This window comes from Columba livia, chromosome 1 (assembly GCF_036013475.1).
Source record: "Columba livia isolate bColLiv1 breed racing homer chromosome 1, bColLiv1.pat.W.v2, whole genome shotgun sequence".
NCBI lineage: Eukaryota > Metazoa > Chordata > Aves > Columbiformes > Columbidae > Columba > Columba livia.
This window is the reverse complement of record NC_088602.1, coordinates 182,919,210-182,938,416: the sequence shown is the minus strand read 5'-3', so window position 1 is coordinate 182,938,416 and position 19,207 is coordinate 182,919,210. Positions and strand designations below refer to the sequence as shown.

Here is a 19,207-nt window from a genome sequence, read left to right as displayed (position 1 = left end):
TAGGTGAAGCAAGGTAACTTTGATTTAAGTAATTAATTAAAAATAGTACAAATTAGATGAAATCTAGTGGTACAAAAGGGAGGATCATACCCTAATGGAGTCTCTTGGGGATTCTGCTGTAGACAGGGAGCTGAACAGTATTAAACGTATTTGTGCCACCAATATGTTGTATCTAAAAAAAAATAATAAATCCAAATTCTAGAAAATATATGTCAGGTGATTACAGCAGACATATGAGATTGCTAATGATATAGGAAACAATGATGTAATCTTGTCTGTAATGTAATTACTATTTTGGTCAAGAAAGCTAAAAGAGAACGAACTAAAACTGGAGGAAGGGTGAAGATACTCAGGTATGTTTTAGCTCAGAAGAGTTTGTGTTGCCTAATAATAAAGCAGGATCTTAGAAGCATTGTATTTCTCCTCCAAAAATGACATAAGAAGATGAGTATTTTAAATATATTCAACCTGGTAATTGGGAGACTACTTCTAGCTGCCAAATGGTGGCGCAGGAACGCACATCCTTCAATGGGATGAGAGACGGCAATATAATTACTTTTCGTAAGGTGGCAGTTGACAAGTATCTGAACAAGTATCTGACATGGTAGACTTGTCACAGGAGACTGATTTTAGTGCCTCAGTACCATATGTTTATGTTTCTATTAATGGGGAAATTATGGGATGAAATGAAAATTTGTTGCTGGGCAGGTCATATTATGGCAAATCTTGAGATGTTTCCTTTTGTTTTAATGATGCCAAGTTTTGCTGAGTGGACTGTAATAGTAGAATTTAAAACCTGAAATGCTGCGTTGCTTCCAACTTTAATCTTGCATTTTGTTTTTGCAGGAGATATGCTTGACCTTCTGAAATGGAGAACCCACCCAGACAAAATTGCAGGTTGCCTTTCAAAATTAAAAGAAATTGATGGTTCAGAAATAGTGAAGGTGTGTACACCTTTCTATACTTTCAGATCATATGAGGGAAATAATGCATTTGTATGTCACAAAAATAACCATTTAATTATTTAAACTCTTATTCTCTCCAATCAGTTTCTTCAAGACACACTAGACACTTTATTTGGAATTCTAGATGAAAATTCTCAAAAATATGGATCAAAAGTATTTGATTGTTTGGTAAGTTTCATTTTGTGATGATGCTTAACACTATTTAAGAACTAAGTGAAAAAAAAAACAAAACCTAACATATTCTTTCTTTTTCCCCTCACATTTAGGTTCACATAATAAATTTGCTGCAGGACAGCAAGTTTCACCACTTTAAGCCAGTAATGGACACTTACATTGAAAGTCATTTTGCAGGAGCACTTGCATACAGGTGAAGTCTATACTTTATCTGATTTGAATGCTGACAGTGATTGGTAAACTAAGCAGAATCAATCATTAGGTTAAATTAAACGGTATCTTTAGAAATAAAATGGAATGCTTGCATGAGTGCCCAGAGTTAGGCCCTTAAAAAAGTGTAAAATAACTTTAAGTTACCAGAAAGGTTACTCCCTATGTTCTAACATTAGCTTCATTTCTAAATCTCTTTCTTCAGTGGATTTCTTTATTTGAATTACTTTGAAAAACACAGGAGCCTTAACATCACCAGCTGCAGCTGTGTTCACTGTGTAGATCAGTGCACTCCGAAGTATCACTTACTCTGCTGTACTCGGTATTTATTTGCCAGCTAGGCTTCCATTGAAACCAGTGCAGTTTAAGGAGACTGCAGACCGATGCATGGAGCAGCAGGGACAGTCCATGCTGGCAGGGGCTCTCCTGGCTTAACTGAGCTTGTGTATCCCTGTCAGAGTCATTCTGCTGCACATGCACTGCTGGTATTTTTTCCTGTTTGACAGAGATCTACAAAGTGCCTTTCAGCAGACTGAAACCCAAGTGTGATATTTTGCCTGTAGTGATTTGTGGAATCTCGTAATATATTTTTTATTTTGTCAGTGTTTCTCGTATGACAGCTATTGGTTTGCATTTTGAATGCGAAGTTAACCCTCCTCCCACTTCTGTGTTATAATACTTTCTGATGTGCTATTCTAGAGATCTTATAAAAGTACTGAAGTGGCACATTGATCGAGTCACTGAAGTGGAACTGCACGAGCACATTCAGGAAGTACTAAAGGTAATAAAAATTATCAAAGGCAATTATGTATTTGAATTATGTATTCATACATTACCAACAGATTTAACTTAGGAAATCAAGCAGTGTATGTATAAATGATGGAATGGTAGTACTAACACTGGCGAGCTGCAGACTTTTTAATTGCAGTCAGTTTATTCATTGTTCTTTTTTGTCAATAGTTGATCAATGGAACTTACTACTGCAGGTCTCTGGAGCTCTATGTTCCTTACAGAATGGGGATATACATGGATAGGAGTCAGAACTAAGAACTGAAATGTAGATTTTATTGGTGGTATCAACACCTGTTGCATAACTGAATCTAAATGGCAGACATGCTTGCTGACTTAATGGTTCAGTCCTGACACCAGGGAATTTTACTGAAAAAGGTGGGTTTGGTTGCTCTTGTCCAAATTTATACCATCAACAGAGCCCACCGTGGAGTCAGGCTGAGTTGTACAAAACAGTATTTCCATTTGGACTAGGTGCTGCAGTCTGGAAATAAAATATCAGCATGGTACCCTTATGTGCTTTTCTATGATGCTGTTAACTTAGGTGTCTTGCAAATAACAAAGGGCTGTATTTTTAATTTACATTCCAACAGTTTTGCAACTTAAGTTTTGTGGGTTTTTTTTTTAATTATCTGTCTAACAGTTGACAGGAGAACAACTTTTAAACAGCAGAGAAATTCCAAGAACAGCACAAAATTTTGAGCTTATCAATCATATTGTCCTGTATGTTTATGCAATATCTGTTTCGGTAGCCAAAGACATGCGAGGGATGAGGCGGGGGGCAGTGCTGAGATTTTGCAGTTTGCCATTAATTACAAAACACATGTTCCCTGATTTGTAGAGATTATGAAAGGCAAGCAAAGAGCATTTCCAAGTATGTGCTTTTGAAATGTTGTTAGTGTTTCATAGAAAGATTTGCCAACATTAAAAAACATGGTGTCCTGTTTCAGACAGTGCTCATTGTTTGAATTATACAATTATTGTGTGTTCTATTTAAAGCTGAGCTGGTTCACTTTAATGAGTTATCTCTGATTTTGACATTTGTAGGCGCAGGAATATATCTTTAAATATATAGTTCAGTCTCGAAGGTTGTTCTCTATTGCCACTGGTGGACAGAATGAGGAGGAATTTCGCTGCTGTATTCAAGAGCTTCTTATGTCAGTACGCTTCTTCCTTTCCCAAGAGAGCAAAGGAGCTAGTGCTTTATCCCAACTACAAGTAAGTTTCCAAGTGTGCCTTGCTTACTGCCACTCTCCACATCTAATATAGAAAATGTATGCATGTCCTTTCCTATATGCCTAGGAAAGAAAGTGTGGTTTTCCTAGAGCAAAATGGCATTTTCAGCTCATCCTTATACTTTTTGTCCTATATTGTGAAATTTTCGTACCAGCAACTTCTAAATATACTTGGCAAAGATAATCCTAAGTCTAATATTAAATTATAATTATCATATTATTTGATACAAATAAACTAATTTATCTTTTTGGCCATTTTACAACTTGGTTTAACCACATTAGAACTGAAGAAATTGAGCCATACAAAGGACTATCAAGAGTTTTAATGCTTTACAGAAAACTTCTGAGTCTTGATGAACTGTGGGTTTTAATTGGCAGCTGCTGTCTTTATTTCAGTTGAGACTACTAAAACTGGCTAGTGCTAAAGCGCTGGGGCAAAACACACAGGAGACAGCTCTCTACATTCAGTGCCATAGATTTACCAACTTCTAGAGCTCATAGATCTATTGTCCTCTTCCCTTGATTCTGTAACCAAAGATGTTCAAGACCTGTTAAGAATTATTAATTTCTTAAGCTCTGTAGAAAATTTTCTTTCAAGACAATGGCAAATCAGAGAGAACAGAGTAGAGAGGTGGTTCTTCCATCTCTTATCATGTAAGCTGTTGGAATGAAAACATAATTGCAAAATTATATAAACAACCACTTTTGGAATTCTTCTTCAGTGTTTTTAACCTTGTATGTCATCTGTTCTTACACCAATGTGAAGAACCTCTGAGGTATGAACAGGTTTTATCAATCAGCAGGATTTGCAGAGGGGGAAGGGAATATCAGTTCTGGCTTCCTTTCTCTGGCATTATCCTCCTTTATTTCCCAGTGTTTTGTTTCCATATTCATTATACTCACCAATGACTTTCTAACCCTCTTTTAGGATTGTTGAAGTGAAGTGAGACTACCAGTGTTGTCTCATTCCAAAGTAAAAAGGTTAGCTATTTTAAAAATCGAATATATGGAGGCCATCGTATTATTTTTCTTAAAGCAAACTGAAATGACTCCACTCAAATATTTTACTTCTGATATCAGCTGGCTTTTGTTATGCTTTTAAAAATTTCCTCTCACACATAGATTGTGAAGAACCTGTAAAGTGTAAATATTTTTGTTCTAAGCTGAGCTTTTTACTTCCACTTAGTCCTGGGAGAAATCAACAGTTTTTAGGTAATGCTTAAAGGAAAATAGTCACAAGTGTAAGCCCGTTAATGAATGTGAGAGTATTTCTTCTGAAAATTTGACCATTTTTAAATCTACTAACTAACCTTGAGTGTAAAACCAGGCATTTCTCTACTGTTACCAAAATTTCTCTAGTTATTTAAATTCTATAAATATCAAAACTATACTGCAATATGACTGTCCATTTTTGCCCTTTTCCTCTAGGCTGTGTTTCTCAGCTCATTCCCATCGGTGTACTCTGAACTTTTGAAGCTCTTCGATGTAAGAGAAGTGGCAAATTTGGTTCACGATGCTCTGGGCAGCCTGCCAACAGTCAAGCATGGGGATGAGTCCCTTCAAGCTGTCAAACTGCAGAGTATTGGGAAAACTGTTGAGAGTCACCTGTACACTAACCCAGGTGAGGTTACCCTGGGCTGCCTGCAGACAAGGAACTCAGATTGTGTGCTTGGTACATGGGCCAGCAGGTGCTGAAGGGAATAGTGTCGTTCAGAGTGTTGTTCCTTCCTAAGGAACAATTCTTGAAGCTCCGTGCAAGCTGCTCATTTACAAGAATACAATTAGTTGAATTCAGTGGTTTGTTTTTTAGAGACAAAGAGTCTTTAAAATAAAGGTTTGTTTTTATCTACTGCTGGCAATATGTCTGTGAAGGAAGTTTGCCTTATACTTTTTATGTAATTATAAAGGAAAAAGCTTTACTAAATTGACCCTCTTTTTTTTTCCTCCTTTGGGGGCAGTTCAGCAAATATGTTGCCAGTTATCCATTAAGTCTTATTTGTGTAACGCTTGCCAATTCAGCACTTTCAATCCTCCGTTTCTTAATGTAGCATAAAAAGACTACACAAATGCAAATGGTAGCTTGTGCATAAAATATATAACAGCATAGTTATTTGCTATGTGGAAGAAACAACTGCTGTGTGGTGGTGAGCCTGACATTCTTTCCTTCTGTTCTAAGTGAAACCCATAGAAGTGACCAAATAATAAATTTCAGATGAAGTCATTTGGAAATAAAAGAATTCAAATATAAAAGATGTAAAGAATTCTAGTAAGTGTTAATTTACTCACCAAAAGCCCTCTTGAGAGCTGTTTGGGTATTGGCTAATGGAATTCAGTAGAAGCAGTGAGTTTTATCATCTAAGGCATTAAAGATAAACACATTACAATGACGAAGGCTCTGCAAAACCCACCAGGCTACGCAAAAATATTTTGAAATGCTGCAGAATAAAGGAAGACACCTTAGAAAGTTTTTTTTATAATGCTTTCAGTGATTGTACTTTAAAAGTATGAGCTCAAAGAAATGGGTAAGAAGTATTGGATCTTGGCTACTTTGCTTCATTCTGTCTGTGAAAACAGCTCATCCTGTCCCTTGTGAGCATCCACAGAGGTCCCTCCCAGAACAGTGAGCGCTCTCTACAGCTCATTGATCAGACCTTTGATACTCTGGGTAGGTGGTGACATATTCATGGAGCAATCTTAAGCATGCTCTTAAGTTACATTTTTCTTTTTCCAAACTACTTAGGGACCAGGTAGCACAATTTCCATTTTCCTCCTGTTATCTCGGTTAGGTCAGCTGAACCAGAAAATCCAAATTAATGAATGTAATTAAAGAGAGTTATTTAATGCTATGTAAGAGACTCTTGGGGACTTTCTTGGAACTGTAAATCTGTTTTCAACCATATGACAATTTTCTTTTATTTGCTTCCTTTTGTAAAAGTGTGAGATTTTTATTCAAATCCAGTTTCATTATTAAGAAGTCGTATGAGTTGATTTGACTATAAAAGCAATGAAAATTGCATGTTAAATTTTACATGAAGTGTGGGTTATACACAAATAGAATATGAATTTCTTAGACCACAGGTAAACTTATGTGAAAGTCATCAGGCAGTACTATAAGCTCCCGATGTCTGTGGTAGGAAGCTGAGGCGAACACTTGTAATGTATAATTTCAGTCATGTGGAGATCAGCATCTTGATCTTTTTGCCCTTAATGTTTTACCTCTTTGAAATACCAAAATATAAGTAGACTTTCCCTCAGTCAGTCCCTAGAAGGAATTCCTTTTAAAATCCTCTTGGGAAAATAAATATTACACGAGGCTATGTAAATGAGCAGAGTAAACTGTACATCCTAATGTGAAGTTGTGGCATGCTACTGTGAAAATAATTGATTTCTGTCTCCCAGACAAAGATGCTGCAAGCTGCAGTGCCAGCTAACACATTGGAGCTAGACGGAATACAGGAAATAACTATTCAAACATCTTAAAATGAGGCGTGCATACCTTAGATAATATTTTCTGTTATCTGGAGCTTTCTTGGAAACAGCTGAAAGTAGTTTAGCATGCAAGTTTTATGCATTTTGTGCTGCAAGGGCCTGGACAACTAACACATTAGCTCCCACTGCCACAGAAATCAACTGGCACTAAAGCTAGGCTTTCGCTGAAATTGAGAGATATATTTGGTATATTGCTGAAAATAGAAACATCAGACACACAGGGGTTGATTTAAGGTATCCAAGCACAGATGGTAGGTACAATTTCAGATGCATTTGATGCATCTGTTCTCTACCTGCCTCTCTAGAGAACGCAGGTTATATATTGTATTTACTGTTCATGTGTGGATAGGATGTCTCAAATGGCTCTGTATTGAGGCTTTGGTAAAGCTTACTTAGAACCTTTTTCTATTTCAGTGATTTTAAACTTCAGCTCTTCCTATAAGTAACAACTACAGAGATGTTTCAAGGTGTCAACAGCAGTTATCTGCCTAACTCCTGTGAAAAGTTAGTGGGTGTTAAGGCCTTTACTTCTATTTTTCCCTATTTACTTCTGTATCTTTGTAGTACACTGCATTGGGTGTCTAAAAAGAAAAATATGACAGTTTTCCTGCTGATAAAGACTAGCAGTAATATTTTTTTTTTGCCTGGCCCTTCTTTCAGTCTCCTGGTATCTTGGGTGTAACTTTGGATGCATCCCTGTTGATACTGTACAATGGCCAAATTGATGACCTACATATGCTTATATCCAGAAGATTTTCTACCTTTGTCATTTCCAATACATCAGTAGTTTAATGGTCTTGTTTGTTGTCTTTTATGCATTAGATATTATTATAGCTTGCTTTGGGGAGGAGTTGTTTGTTTTGCTGGGAAGAGTTAGGGCCAACAACAGAGAAATATGTCTTGAACCATGTCCTTTTTGACATGGTTCAAGAGGAATTAGCAGAACATCAATATTTTTTTTTCTCTAAGTGTACTACTGTGAGCTTACAAATTCAGTAGCTGTGAAAACTTGAGGTAATGTGTCTCAGTAATCATTGCAAATGAGTTGATTGCTATAAAAATGCAAAAAGTCTATCAATATTGAAGCTGTTGATACAAATACTGAATTAAATTTAGTTAAAATCCATTAAAATTTACATATTAACATAGATTTGAAAAGAGAGTTACTTTTTTTCGAAACATAAAGGCTTTACACATTCATCCATAGTACTACTTTCAAATACTCGAACACCTTTTTCAGATTGATTAGTATTTCTTAATTTGTCTTCCACAGCAATATTGTGGTCTTTGGAGTTGTTTCTTATGTATGTGCTTCACAGACACCTGTGGGGGGATGTATGTATGTATATTGCGTACAAAAATTCAGCCTTTATTAGTATCTCTATAGTGGAGAGCAGGAAATATTTTGCAAAAGCCTTGCTGATGATGCTTCGCAACCATGGCTCTTTTGTAGACCAAGGGAGGACTTTCTCAGCCATACCTGTGTTTTCCTTCTGCACTACAGGCAATTTTTTTCTTTCAAATTAAACAATTCCTCACAAAAGTTTTCAGACTGTTCTGAGAACAGTGACATGTCCATGCCTTCACAGAGCAGGCTTACATGTTTGGTTTTGGAATTGTAGTGATAACTGTTTGGCTCAAGTATTTTCTTCTGCCACCTTCAAGTCCAGTGATTCTTTGAAACGGGGCAGTGTAAATTGAATAGGTCCAAGTAAAACTAGCAAAAACAAGAGCAACTTCCTTGTTTCTCACTGTTCAAGGAGAATGCTGTTTATTTGTTTAAAATGTTCCATTACACTAATTCTGAAGACAGTCTGAAGTTTTGACCATCTGTTCAGATATAGTCATTGAAATTAATATCATCTTTCTGAAATTATTCGTTAAAATACACTAGAAAAAAAAAAAGAAGTTTTGTATGTCTGTGCTTATGCTTTACCACTAACCGAAAAGCAAGGAGGGAAACTTGTGCAGCGTGTTAAATGTTAAGTGTAACGTAGCTTGCCTAGGAAAGTCACAAGGATTGCCCAGAGTAGTCTCTCTTTCTAATTATGCCAGGCATGTACTTGAAAAGCTCTATGTCATGATTTTTTCCCTCTCTTTCTGTATAATATTTGTAAAGGGCAAGTATTAGCATTTTAAGCAGTCAGCTAATTTGGCTTCCTGCACAGAAGAAAAATTAGGACAGTAACTGATGACTGAGAGTTCTGATTATTGCACCATTCCTTGCACTCATTAATTTTTCTATATACAGTGGCTGACATTGCAGCTGACAATTTTTAAGAAAAAGAGTGACCTGAGACAAATGTTGTACACCATGTTCTGCAAACTTTATCATGTAGCCCTTGGTCTGACTCAGGGGTGAATATGCCAGCTCTCCTCTGCTGTAATATCAGTACATCTTTCCATTTAAACAGGTCAAGACAGAGACGTATTTAGATTATGGGCTTACAAGGAGTCTATCTGAAGCTGTGTTATATGTGGTGGTTAATTCAATAACTGGCACTGTTCCCTCCCGTGTACAGTTGCAAGTCGTTGTAAGATGCTTTTTGCTACTCTGTTTGGTCTCGGTAAAACAAAGTTCCTGATCATTTTATGGAGCTTTTGCAAAAATGGCATACTTGAAACAGTGAAATGAGTATGTTCAGTTTTGACAGAGATGCTTCAGGCCACATCGTATCTAAGAGCTGGCTTTTTACAAGTCAAATGTCTCAAGTGTAGATTCTCTCATCTTCAAAATGGAGTTCATAATGCTGCACTTACACGTAAGCAGCACGCAAAGTACACAGAAAAGGTACCAAACCCTGTTTGTGCTCGTCAGGAAGCTGCTTAGAGTTAACCAAGAGGAAACACCTCAGCACAGCGCTGTTCCTGTTTTCTCCTTACCTTCTGGGCTGGGGGATTTGAGTTGTAGCTACATGATGGGGCCTGCTGTCCTCAGAGGACCTCTGGCCCAGAGAAAAAGGCTCCCACTAGCAACGTGTGAAAGAGCTACTATAACTGCTCTCAGTTGTGGAGTTGAGTAGTGATTTGAGCATTTGCCTGGGAATGGAAGACCAGGTTCAGTGCTCTGTCAGCCTGCATTCAGCTTCCCATGACCTGCCTGCCAAGAGTGCCCCAGCCACAGAACCACAGGGTGGTTTGCATAGTGAACCCTTCATCTCTGCTCTTCAAGATGGTTTATCAGGTAGTGAAGAATTCACTATATATAATACCTACCGGAAGGCAGGCAAAAGGAGTCGTCCCCTGTAATCCAGAGGTTACGTCTATTTTATAGGAAAGCAGAGTCCTGCTTTTTCAATTCGGATGAAGGTATTATTTTCACCTATCAGTAATCAATAAGCATATTTCATGGTGGGGATCAGAAGCTGGTATTGCCCTAAACACAGGTCTGCACATTAGCCATCTTTTTGTGTGCTTTCCTTTCGGCCCTATAGATCTTTCAGGTCCATGGCAACTGCGCGCATTTGACATCTCAGTTACCTGGGACGACACTTTGCTGAACTTCTGGGTATTAGGTAGACAAAAAGCAAATGCCTTGTTGGTTTTGTTGAGACACTTTTGCCCAGCTGCAGTTCTACAAGCAGATATGAACTCTCACACCATCTCTGTTGAAAACCTACTGAGGTACTTGAAGAAACAAACAGTTGCTGTTTGTTTCCCAGTTTGGGGTTTTGATACCACTGGTTTTAGATTCATTCATGGCCTTTTGCCTATTGCTATACAGTCTGTCTTTATATTTTTCTTCAGTAGGAAGATATAGCAAAACACCTGAATGAAACACTCATTTAAAAAGATCAAGCAGGCTTACTATGAAAACAAGAATATACTTAAATAGCGTGTGTGAATCAACTTGTCTGTATGATTTGTGTTATACAGGTAACTAGACAATGAAACCAAAGGAATAATAGAGAAAGAAAAGATTAGTGCGGCATTTCAGTGAGTGAAAGAAGCATTCAGCAAATAAAATCTCAGAATAGATCTATCTTTTCCTTCCTCATGGAAAAAATAGGAAATATGTGAGGCCAAAAAAGTGTCTAGACTAATCCACAAACAGTACCTGGTTGGCAAAATTATTTTAAAGTGGTAATTTTCCAGGTAGATAAACTCAATTTTTAGGAAATAGTTACATTCATGAACAAAGGAACTAAATAGAGGAATATTTAGATACTTTAGCATATAATCATCATTAAAATTTTAATAGAGGAAGTGATTCAAATACATTTCATTTATCAGTTATGGAAAAGATGTAAAAACAATACAATGAAAATGCATAACACCCATTCAGTTTGTCAAGTTATAAATAGGTGTTCAATATGTTATCACAGGTGTATTTGGGCTCTTCCTGTATAGTGTCATCCTTAATTATAAGAAAAAAAAGCAAGAAAATGTAGCATGTTATTGAAGTTCTTGCATCATTTTGAGAGAATTCAGGACTGAAAATAGCACCAAAGAGCTGTGCTTAGAAAATTAAATAGAGGAAAGGCAAATCATTCTATGTAGACACCAGCAGCCTAAATTGTTCATACTCAGTAGGAGTGAGGAATCTGGAAAGTGAAAATCCTGAAAGAAATCTGAACGTACTGCTTGTAAATAACAGAAGTTCAAGATTAAGTGTTTTGTGACCTTGGCTTGCAAAGGGATCCAGTCACATGGCAGGGAACACTAGAGCATAATCTCGCATTATTTTGAATACAAGTATTATGGTGCTAAGTTGTTTTCCATGACAGTTCAACAAATACTTAGAATTTTCTGTAATATATGCTATATTCCACACAGCGGTGTTTTTCTCCATCCATGATACAGCAGGCTGACTTTCAGCATATTTTTTTATTCTTCAAATATTTGCTTTAGAATATGTTTATGAAATAAAAGCTTTCACTGATCAAAAATGTTGGTTAAAGCAAGTAGAAGCTTTTGCTTATCAGAAATACTGGTTTGGACTGAAGACACATTTTATGTCTGTATTAAAATGAAATTATTATATGAGAAGCTTCGGCTCATAAAATTTTTCATTTTTTCCAGATTCTCGGTATATTCTACTTCCGGTAGTTTTACATCATCTCCACATGCATTTACAAGAGCAGAAGGACCTTATAATGTGTGCACGTATCCTTAGCAACATATTTTGCCTCATCAAGAAGAACAGCTCAGTAAGTAAACACCATGTCACATCCACAAGGTGTTGAACTTCTTTATATGATTCAAAGACATTTAATGACACAAACTGGACCTTGACAAAGACCATTTTAAAGAGTTCTTTGTGTAATGATTCTGCATAAACATGTCATTTTGATTTCTCATGAGCTTAGTGAAATACATACATATCAAAGCCAGCATGCTTTACATTGTAATGTATTAGTGATAACTATTTTTTGTGTTTATTAATTTTTCTTCACGTCATACCACTGTCAGCAATTAAAGTTGCTCCATCAGTGATTTGATATGGATGCAGCTTGCAACTTTGGTGCTGTAGCAACATTTTCATTGCAGCCTCTCCTGGATTAGTATAATACCTTGTCATGAAATAAAATAATAGATAATAAAACATAGCTGTGGTTTTAGATTGGGAGAAAGACTTACGTGTCTGGTCTTAACTTCAGGAGATCTTTTCTTTGTAGTCACCGTGCCAGAGATGTATACAAAAACAAGTGAATGTCTACATAAAACTCTCTCCAATGGTCAGGATATGCAGCTACTATTTTTAGTAGTCTTCAAGTCACTGAGAGTGTTAGTAACTTGGTGACTTTGATATTATTTTTGTTCATTTCAGAACTTCATTCCTTCTCTGGTAACCAAGATAATTTAGAGGTTGAGGGCACAAGTCAGGCAGCTTTGAAAGTTCAGGTTGTTGGTGATTCTAACAGTAGTTCGTACATGAGTCCTCATGGCTGATATAGTTCCTAAATACACTGTACGCTGTCTGCCTTCGTAAGTAACAAAGTTATCAGTTTGATGCTAGACTAAGTGACATAGAACATGGCTGTGACACTAGACTTGAGTGTCACAGAGGAATTTTGAGTTTTGTTACAAATCACATGCTTTGGGTGTGTAGGAAGGAAACAAAAAAAATCACTCCTACACCTTGATGTCAGCAAAGACGAATGATCCGTTTGTCAGCTGAGTTTTAGTTCGGTTGTGTGCATTTGATTATGAAGTGTTTCTTTCTGCAAAAAAATGTCATCTTAAATTGTGGGTAAAATCACTCAGATCGAGATTGTGTTGTCTGCTGCAGTGGAGATAGACAACATTGTTGAAGCAGGGAAAACAGGTTTCCATCTGAATTAAGAAGGAAAAGTAGCTACAACTTGACTTCATCAAGTGTTTTCATGCATGTAATTAAGGTATTCGTGGTCTCTTGGCAGTGAACACTTCGGTTCTTTTGTATTGATGTTGCATACAGGCAGTTGTAGGCTTACATAAATGACTAATTTGTTTGTGCTATGCAGTTGATGGGAAGCAATGTAGCTGGTCTTTACTGCTGAAGCAGGTCTTGAAGGTTGAGCACCATCTGCTTGTTTCTGGTGATAGTTTCAAAGTGTGAAAACAGAATTCTACTTTTTGGAATTTAAGCCGCTTGGCAATTTCCCCAGAAAATATATGGACGTTACCTATAAAAATCTTGCCTGAAAAGTTCTTGTGTATTATTTACTGCTTTTCTCTAAATATTAATTGAAAATAGACCTATGCTGATTTCATGAATGCTAACATCTTCAAAGTTGTTCCCATAACAGTCCTCTATATTTCAGTATGGTGTAATTAGTTGAAAGCTGTTAGGGGAAAAAAAACAAACAAAACCAAAACCAAACACAATAGAATTAAACAATCTCTTAAGTAGAGAATAGTCTTTGTTTCTCAAATGTAACATTCATAGTAAAACTATAATTTGCTTCTAAAATGACATCAAAGAAAATATGCCGGTGGTCATCATTCTGTTTTAAAATCTTAAATGTTGTATTTAAGGAAATGTTGTATTTAAGGAATTATTTATTTATTATTTATGTTGTGTTTAAGGAAAAATCTGTCCTGGAAGAAATTGATGTGATTGTAAACAGTCTGCTAGATATTCTGTTGAGGACCATACTAGAGATCACCAGCCGACCACAACCATCAGGCTCTGCTATGCGCCTCCAGTTTCAAGATGTGACTGTAAGTTTCTTATAATGAAATAGCTCACAATTGTCGCTTGTTGGACTAATAGGTTTCTGACAATATTGTCTTTATGTTGCAATTCACAGTTTGAAGATTTTGTGTATAAAACAGAGAATGAGGAGAACAAAGAAAACTTTTCTTGCACTTTATTAATTTTCAGTGGAAATAGTATTTTTTTTTCATTGAATGTATTTATAAATATGGCTTAAAAAACCCCAAAAGGTAACATTTCTTTTGAGACTGCTTCAGGTCAATAATTATTTCTTCTTGTTTCTTTTATAGACAACTTTAATAGTTTTCTGAAACTTTCTTTGAATTTGAATTCTTGAAAATGGAAGAGTATCAATCGATAGCATTTTACGTCCTAAGAGCATATATTTTTACATGGTGAAACAGCTCTAAAAATGTTTGCAGAATCTGTGATGCTAACTTGTTCAAATTCAAATTTATTAATTGAAAGGCATTTTATTGTTCTCTGGACTGAACGTTTGAGCTGCATTTCAATTGTACGAAGTAGAGCATAGAGGATGGATTTAGAAGATTAACAAATGACATTTTGGTCAGCCTGCTATAAAAACTCGCGCAAATTAGAAGGTCAAAATGCAGGCGTTTACAGAAAAGCCTATGATGAGTACCAAGGAAACAAAATGTAGTGTTATTTTACTTTGTTTTCAGTTAGATTCCATGTTTGCTTTTGAAGGGCAAATCAGTTCTAATATAGCAAGGGATGTGGCCCCAATATGAGGCAAGGGGGTAACACTGCAGAGAACAAACTATGCTGTGTGATTTACTGTCTCACTATATGCTTAATTAATTAATTGCCCAATTTTCACACTGATTGTTTTTGTTAATGAATAGATGGCTGCCTTTCAAACCAGAATTTCCTCTGAGATCAAACATTTCAAAAGCATTTAACAGCTGTGGAAGAAATGTGTTGTTGGGTTTCCGTTTGTTTGCTTTACGTTATCCCACAGAGAACAAATGTTATATGCAGAGTTTTATGGAACTGACCAAGCTCTGTAATAAGATAACACCATGCTTTAATCACTGCAATTCAGCAGGACTGTACGTCTTAGAGTCCGGGTTTTTTTTCTTTAAATTACAAAATTATGAATGTACGTCAGGGCATCACAAGAAAAATCTAAGCTGAAGTCAGGGTAGTAGTATTAGACTCTTATCACAGCAAGACTCCAAACTTATTGGTTTCTTCTGAGATATACACTTGCTTGCAGATAAAACAACATGACAGCCTAATTTTTTCACACCATCAAAAAATTAGACTCTGAAAGTGCTTTCAAGTTGCAAAATTTTCTTTATATGCATAATTTTCTTTTTATGCATCTGAAAAGCCATGTCATTATCACCGGAGGCTCTCAAAGAATACTTAATGTGGAAGTGACTCACAGCACAACATAAGGCAATTATATACATTTATGTAGAAACACCATGCAGTACGGGCTTATGGCAACACACGGAACCAGATTCTTGGAACTATTTGTAGAGCAAGTATGATAAAGTACTCAATATGAGTACAGCAATAGAGTCTGTTCCAGTATGTTACCATTATCTCAAGCTGCATTTATCATAAAATATTCTTTGTGAGATGTACCATGGCAGCACACTGGATAAAATTCTTTCATGTTTTTGCAGCAGTTACAGTTTCGGTGTGATCTTCTGAGCCCACGTGTCACTGTTTTTCTGCACAAAGAAGCAGCATAAAATCAGGCAGCATCAGGCTGTGTGCTGCTAGGATTGCACGGTTTCTTTCATCACAAGTAGTTTTGGTACCTTCGTACCGTTTCCATTTGCAGTGAGGAATCTTGTTAGATGGTAACCTCCAAGCTGCATGTGATGCTGAAAGAGCACAAAGGAATGACCTCAGAGTGTCAGTGTTACAGAAGCTGCACTAACAAACCCTGAATTTAATGTACTGGTGAAACTTCTGCTTTTGGCTGTCACTGATTTAGACCTTTGGATTTCCTTAAGGAAAATGGGTTTGCATATAAAGAGTTAGCAGAAAACAATCTAATTAAAGCAAACCATTACTAATTTCAGATCTTGGAAGTTCAGTTCCTCAGAGCCTAAATGAATTACAATTTAATGGTGAGCTCCATGAGTTTTAATAATTGCCCTCCTTAAATAAGACACAAAAAATTATTACAGGATTCTACATAAGTGAATTGGATATACTGCTTGGCTTGACTTAGACACTAGAATTGGATCCTAAATGGATTTTATCAAGGTTATTATGGTGGAGTTTGCTTTTGTGCATAATTTGCATGTACCCTGACTAGTTAGTCTGCGGCTAACACTGGCAGAAATCTTACAACGTACATTTTTCTGCTGAGTTCAACAAATGCAGCTGAATGTTCATTGTTATTTTAAAAAGCAGCTGCCTGTATAGCTACCTACATTTGAATTAAAAGCTCAAATTTAGAAGTCAGTTAACGATTAGCTAAAGCTGGTACCCTTTTATAGCTAATCTGTCTGTCAACTACAGTAGCACAGCTTTCTCTAAAAGACTCTGATTTTTAATAGCATGGAATCATAGAATGATTTGGGTCAGAAGGGACCTTAAAGATCATCTAGTTCCAACACACCTGCCATTGGCAGGAACATCTTTCACCAGACCAGGTTGCTCAAAGCCCCATCCCACCTGGCCTTGAGCACTTCCAGGGATGGGGCATCCACAGCTTCTCTGGGCAACCTGTTCCACTGCCTCACCACCCTCTTGGTGAGGATCTACTGCTATAAGTTGAAGCAAATGTGGGAACATAGAAGGAAGGTGCCTATAAAGGACTGCTTAAAATGCTTAAGCAAGAAGGGAAGTATTCAAAATGTTCATACACACTCAAGCTAGCAATTAGGTAAGCTTACACCCTTATTTATTTACTCTGCTTATTTTGGCTAATTAACCAAAGTTAAGTGGTCTTAGATTTCATAAATTGGAATAAAAAGTCTCCAAAAATTATTCTTATTTAGGTGAGCCTACGTTATACAAAATGGCACTATAAAGGCTAGATACAATGAAATTAAACATATTTATAAAGGCTAGATATAATGAAATTAAACCTATTTAAAAACAATGATAAGGGATGAAAGTCTTTCTTTTCTGAAGACCTGATAGTGTTGCAAATACATTTTCAGATATTTACAAGATAGCAGCTGTGACCTTGATGGTTATGCCCAGAGCATGAAGATTAAGAGACTTTGTAGCCTGAGGATATTGTTTTGAGAATGCTATGTGAACTGTAAAAAGCAATGGTTTTACAGGGATGTAATTAATTTGGGATAATTATTTCAGTGTAGAATCTTAACATGGGCAAGACGAATAGTATTTTATCACCATGTTGCCAGGGAAAGCTGTCACCTCACATACCAACAAGTATACGAGGTATAATCACAAGTGAGTTAGACCTTCCAATGTAAAACCCAGAACAGCCATTCCTGTGAAAACATACTCAATTTTCATCTTATATTCTGTTTTTAGTGAAATACAGGGAAAAATCTTACCAAAATTTGACTTGACAAACCAATGAAAGGCACCATTTTAAACTACTTTTATCATACATACCTCTCTGTTGTCCCAGTCTCATTCACCAATCCTGGTAGATACAAGCCAGAGGTGTATTATGGATTTTTTAACAAGCTTGTAAGATATCAGAACTGTTCCTTTTAAGCACTAGGATGCAATCCAGGCCTTTCACCCTTCCCTGTCCTCATCCTGTCTGCCGTCGGGGCAGATTAATACTATTCAGTGTTTCTTCCCAGTTGAAAAGTGAAGAAGCAGGCAGGCAAGGGAACGAGGGAGAACCTCTTTTCCCATAACATCTTGTCCGTTTGATTGCTCACTGGAGATACCCAGCGCAGTTCTCTGCTCTTGTGTTCCTGAAGAACAGCCTGGTGAATGTGCATCTCCAGAGACCAGGAGGAATCTGCCCAGCAGTGCACTAAGTCCCTCAGCTGCTGTCTGAAGTGTCCCTTTTCTGGAGTGTGGGACACTGTGGAGCAGGGATCCAGGAATGAGAGAGTGGTCTTCCCTATGGTTAAGCTCAACTTCTAAATATATGTATTAATGAGAAATTCCTCTGTAGGTCCAAGGAAACTTCTGATCAAAACATTTTCAAAGTTTGTTCCATCCTATAAATGAGTTTTCTTTTTGACAAATATTTGGTTTTGTAATGAAAAAATGTTTTGAAAAATTGCTGGTTAACTCCATTATTTTTTTCCCTAAAGAAAAATGATAGCATTCTTCCCAGAACTGTTGCAAAATATTTTTATTTATATTTGTTGCAAAATTGAGTTGACTAAGAAGTTGTAATTTTAGCAATCTAAATAATTTGTTTAAAAACAGATACAAGGGAAACAAATCACAAATCAAACTTTTACTGGTTTAGCCCTTCTGGACCTATTTCAAATAGATTTTGCTAAGCAAGTAAGTTGCGTTTTGTGGAAAGTAATTCTTTACATGGGTAGGACATTCAGAGATAAATTAATGTATGGAGTCTGAGCCTAAATGTCAATTAGTTTTGTGTCCATTTGTTAATTTTTTTGAAGTGCTTATAAGATGGAAGTTTAAGCTCAACTACAGAAAATGTTATAATCTATAATGTTTCTATTCTTGGCTTATCTGAACAGGGGGAATTTGTCTCTTGTTTGTTGTCACTCTTGCGACAAATGACTGATAGACATTATCAACAGCTTCTTGACAGCTTCAACACAAAGGAGGATCTGAGGGTAAGTAATAGAATTGTCTTTCCACTTGTTCAGGTTTTTTTTTATTTCTCTGTTTCATTTATTTCTTTATTCCTGTGCTTTGATGAAACACTTCAGTATTTAAATGCAATCTGTTTTTTTCAGATTAGCTAACTTTTGCACAGGTTTTCCTGTGTACTCAGGTCCACTTTTACAGTGGGACTGGGATCCTGTGGCTTCTACAATGACAGCAGATAGAGTAGGGACAGAGGGGATATATAGAATTGCTTGAAAGCCATAAGCTTAGCCTCCAAGCCTGTTTTAAAGATGGTGTCCATCTAAGGTTACACAATTCTGCTTGATTCTTCCTATCAGGCATTTGGTTTTTTGTTTGATTTATTATATTTGTTTATTTAATCATTCATTACATTATATATGGCCATGGCAAAAACACAGCCGGAGAAGAGCACATTCAACTAGCTCTCAGTTTTTCTTAACTGT

General features: G+C 36.5%; 1 protein-coding gene across 6 annotated transcripts in view; it reads left to right on the top strand.

Moving 5' to 3' along the window:
- The window catches only part of DOCK4 (dedicator of cytokinesis 4), a 237,762-nt gene that overhangs the window by 154,986 nt on the left and 63,569 nt on the right, over positions 1-19,207 (top strand). For all 6 annotated transcript variants that reach the window (XM_065048727.1, XM_065048725.1, XM_065048726.1 and 3 more), the window contains 9 exons: positions 847-944; positions 1,050-1,133; positions 1,232-1,332; positions 2,049-2,130; positions 3,186-3,356; positions 4,802-4,994; positions 11,885-12,012; positions 13,874-14,008; positions 18,650-18,748. In XM_065048727.1, the coding sequence (XP_064904799.1) occupies positions 847-944; positions 1,050-1,133; positions 1,232-1,332; positions 2,049-2,130; positions 3,186-3,356; positions 4,802-4,994; positions 11,885-12,012; positions 13,874-14,008; positions 18,650-18,748 (1,091 nt within the window). The remainder of the gene's footprint in view (positions 1-846; positions 945-1,049; positions 1,134-1,231; positions 1,333-2,048; positions 2,131-3,185; positions 3,357-4,801; positions 4,995-11,884; positions 12,013-13,873; positions 14,009-18,649; positions 18,749-19,207) is intronic.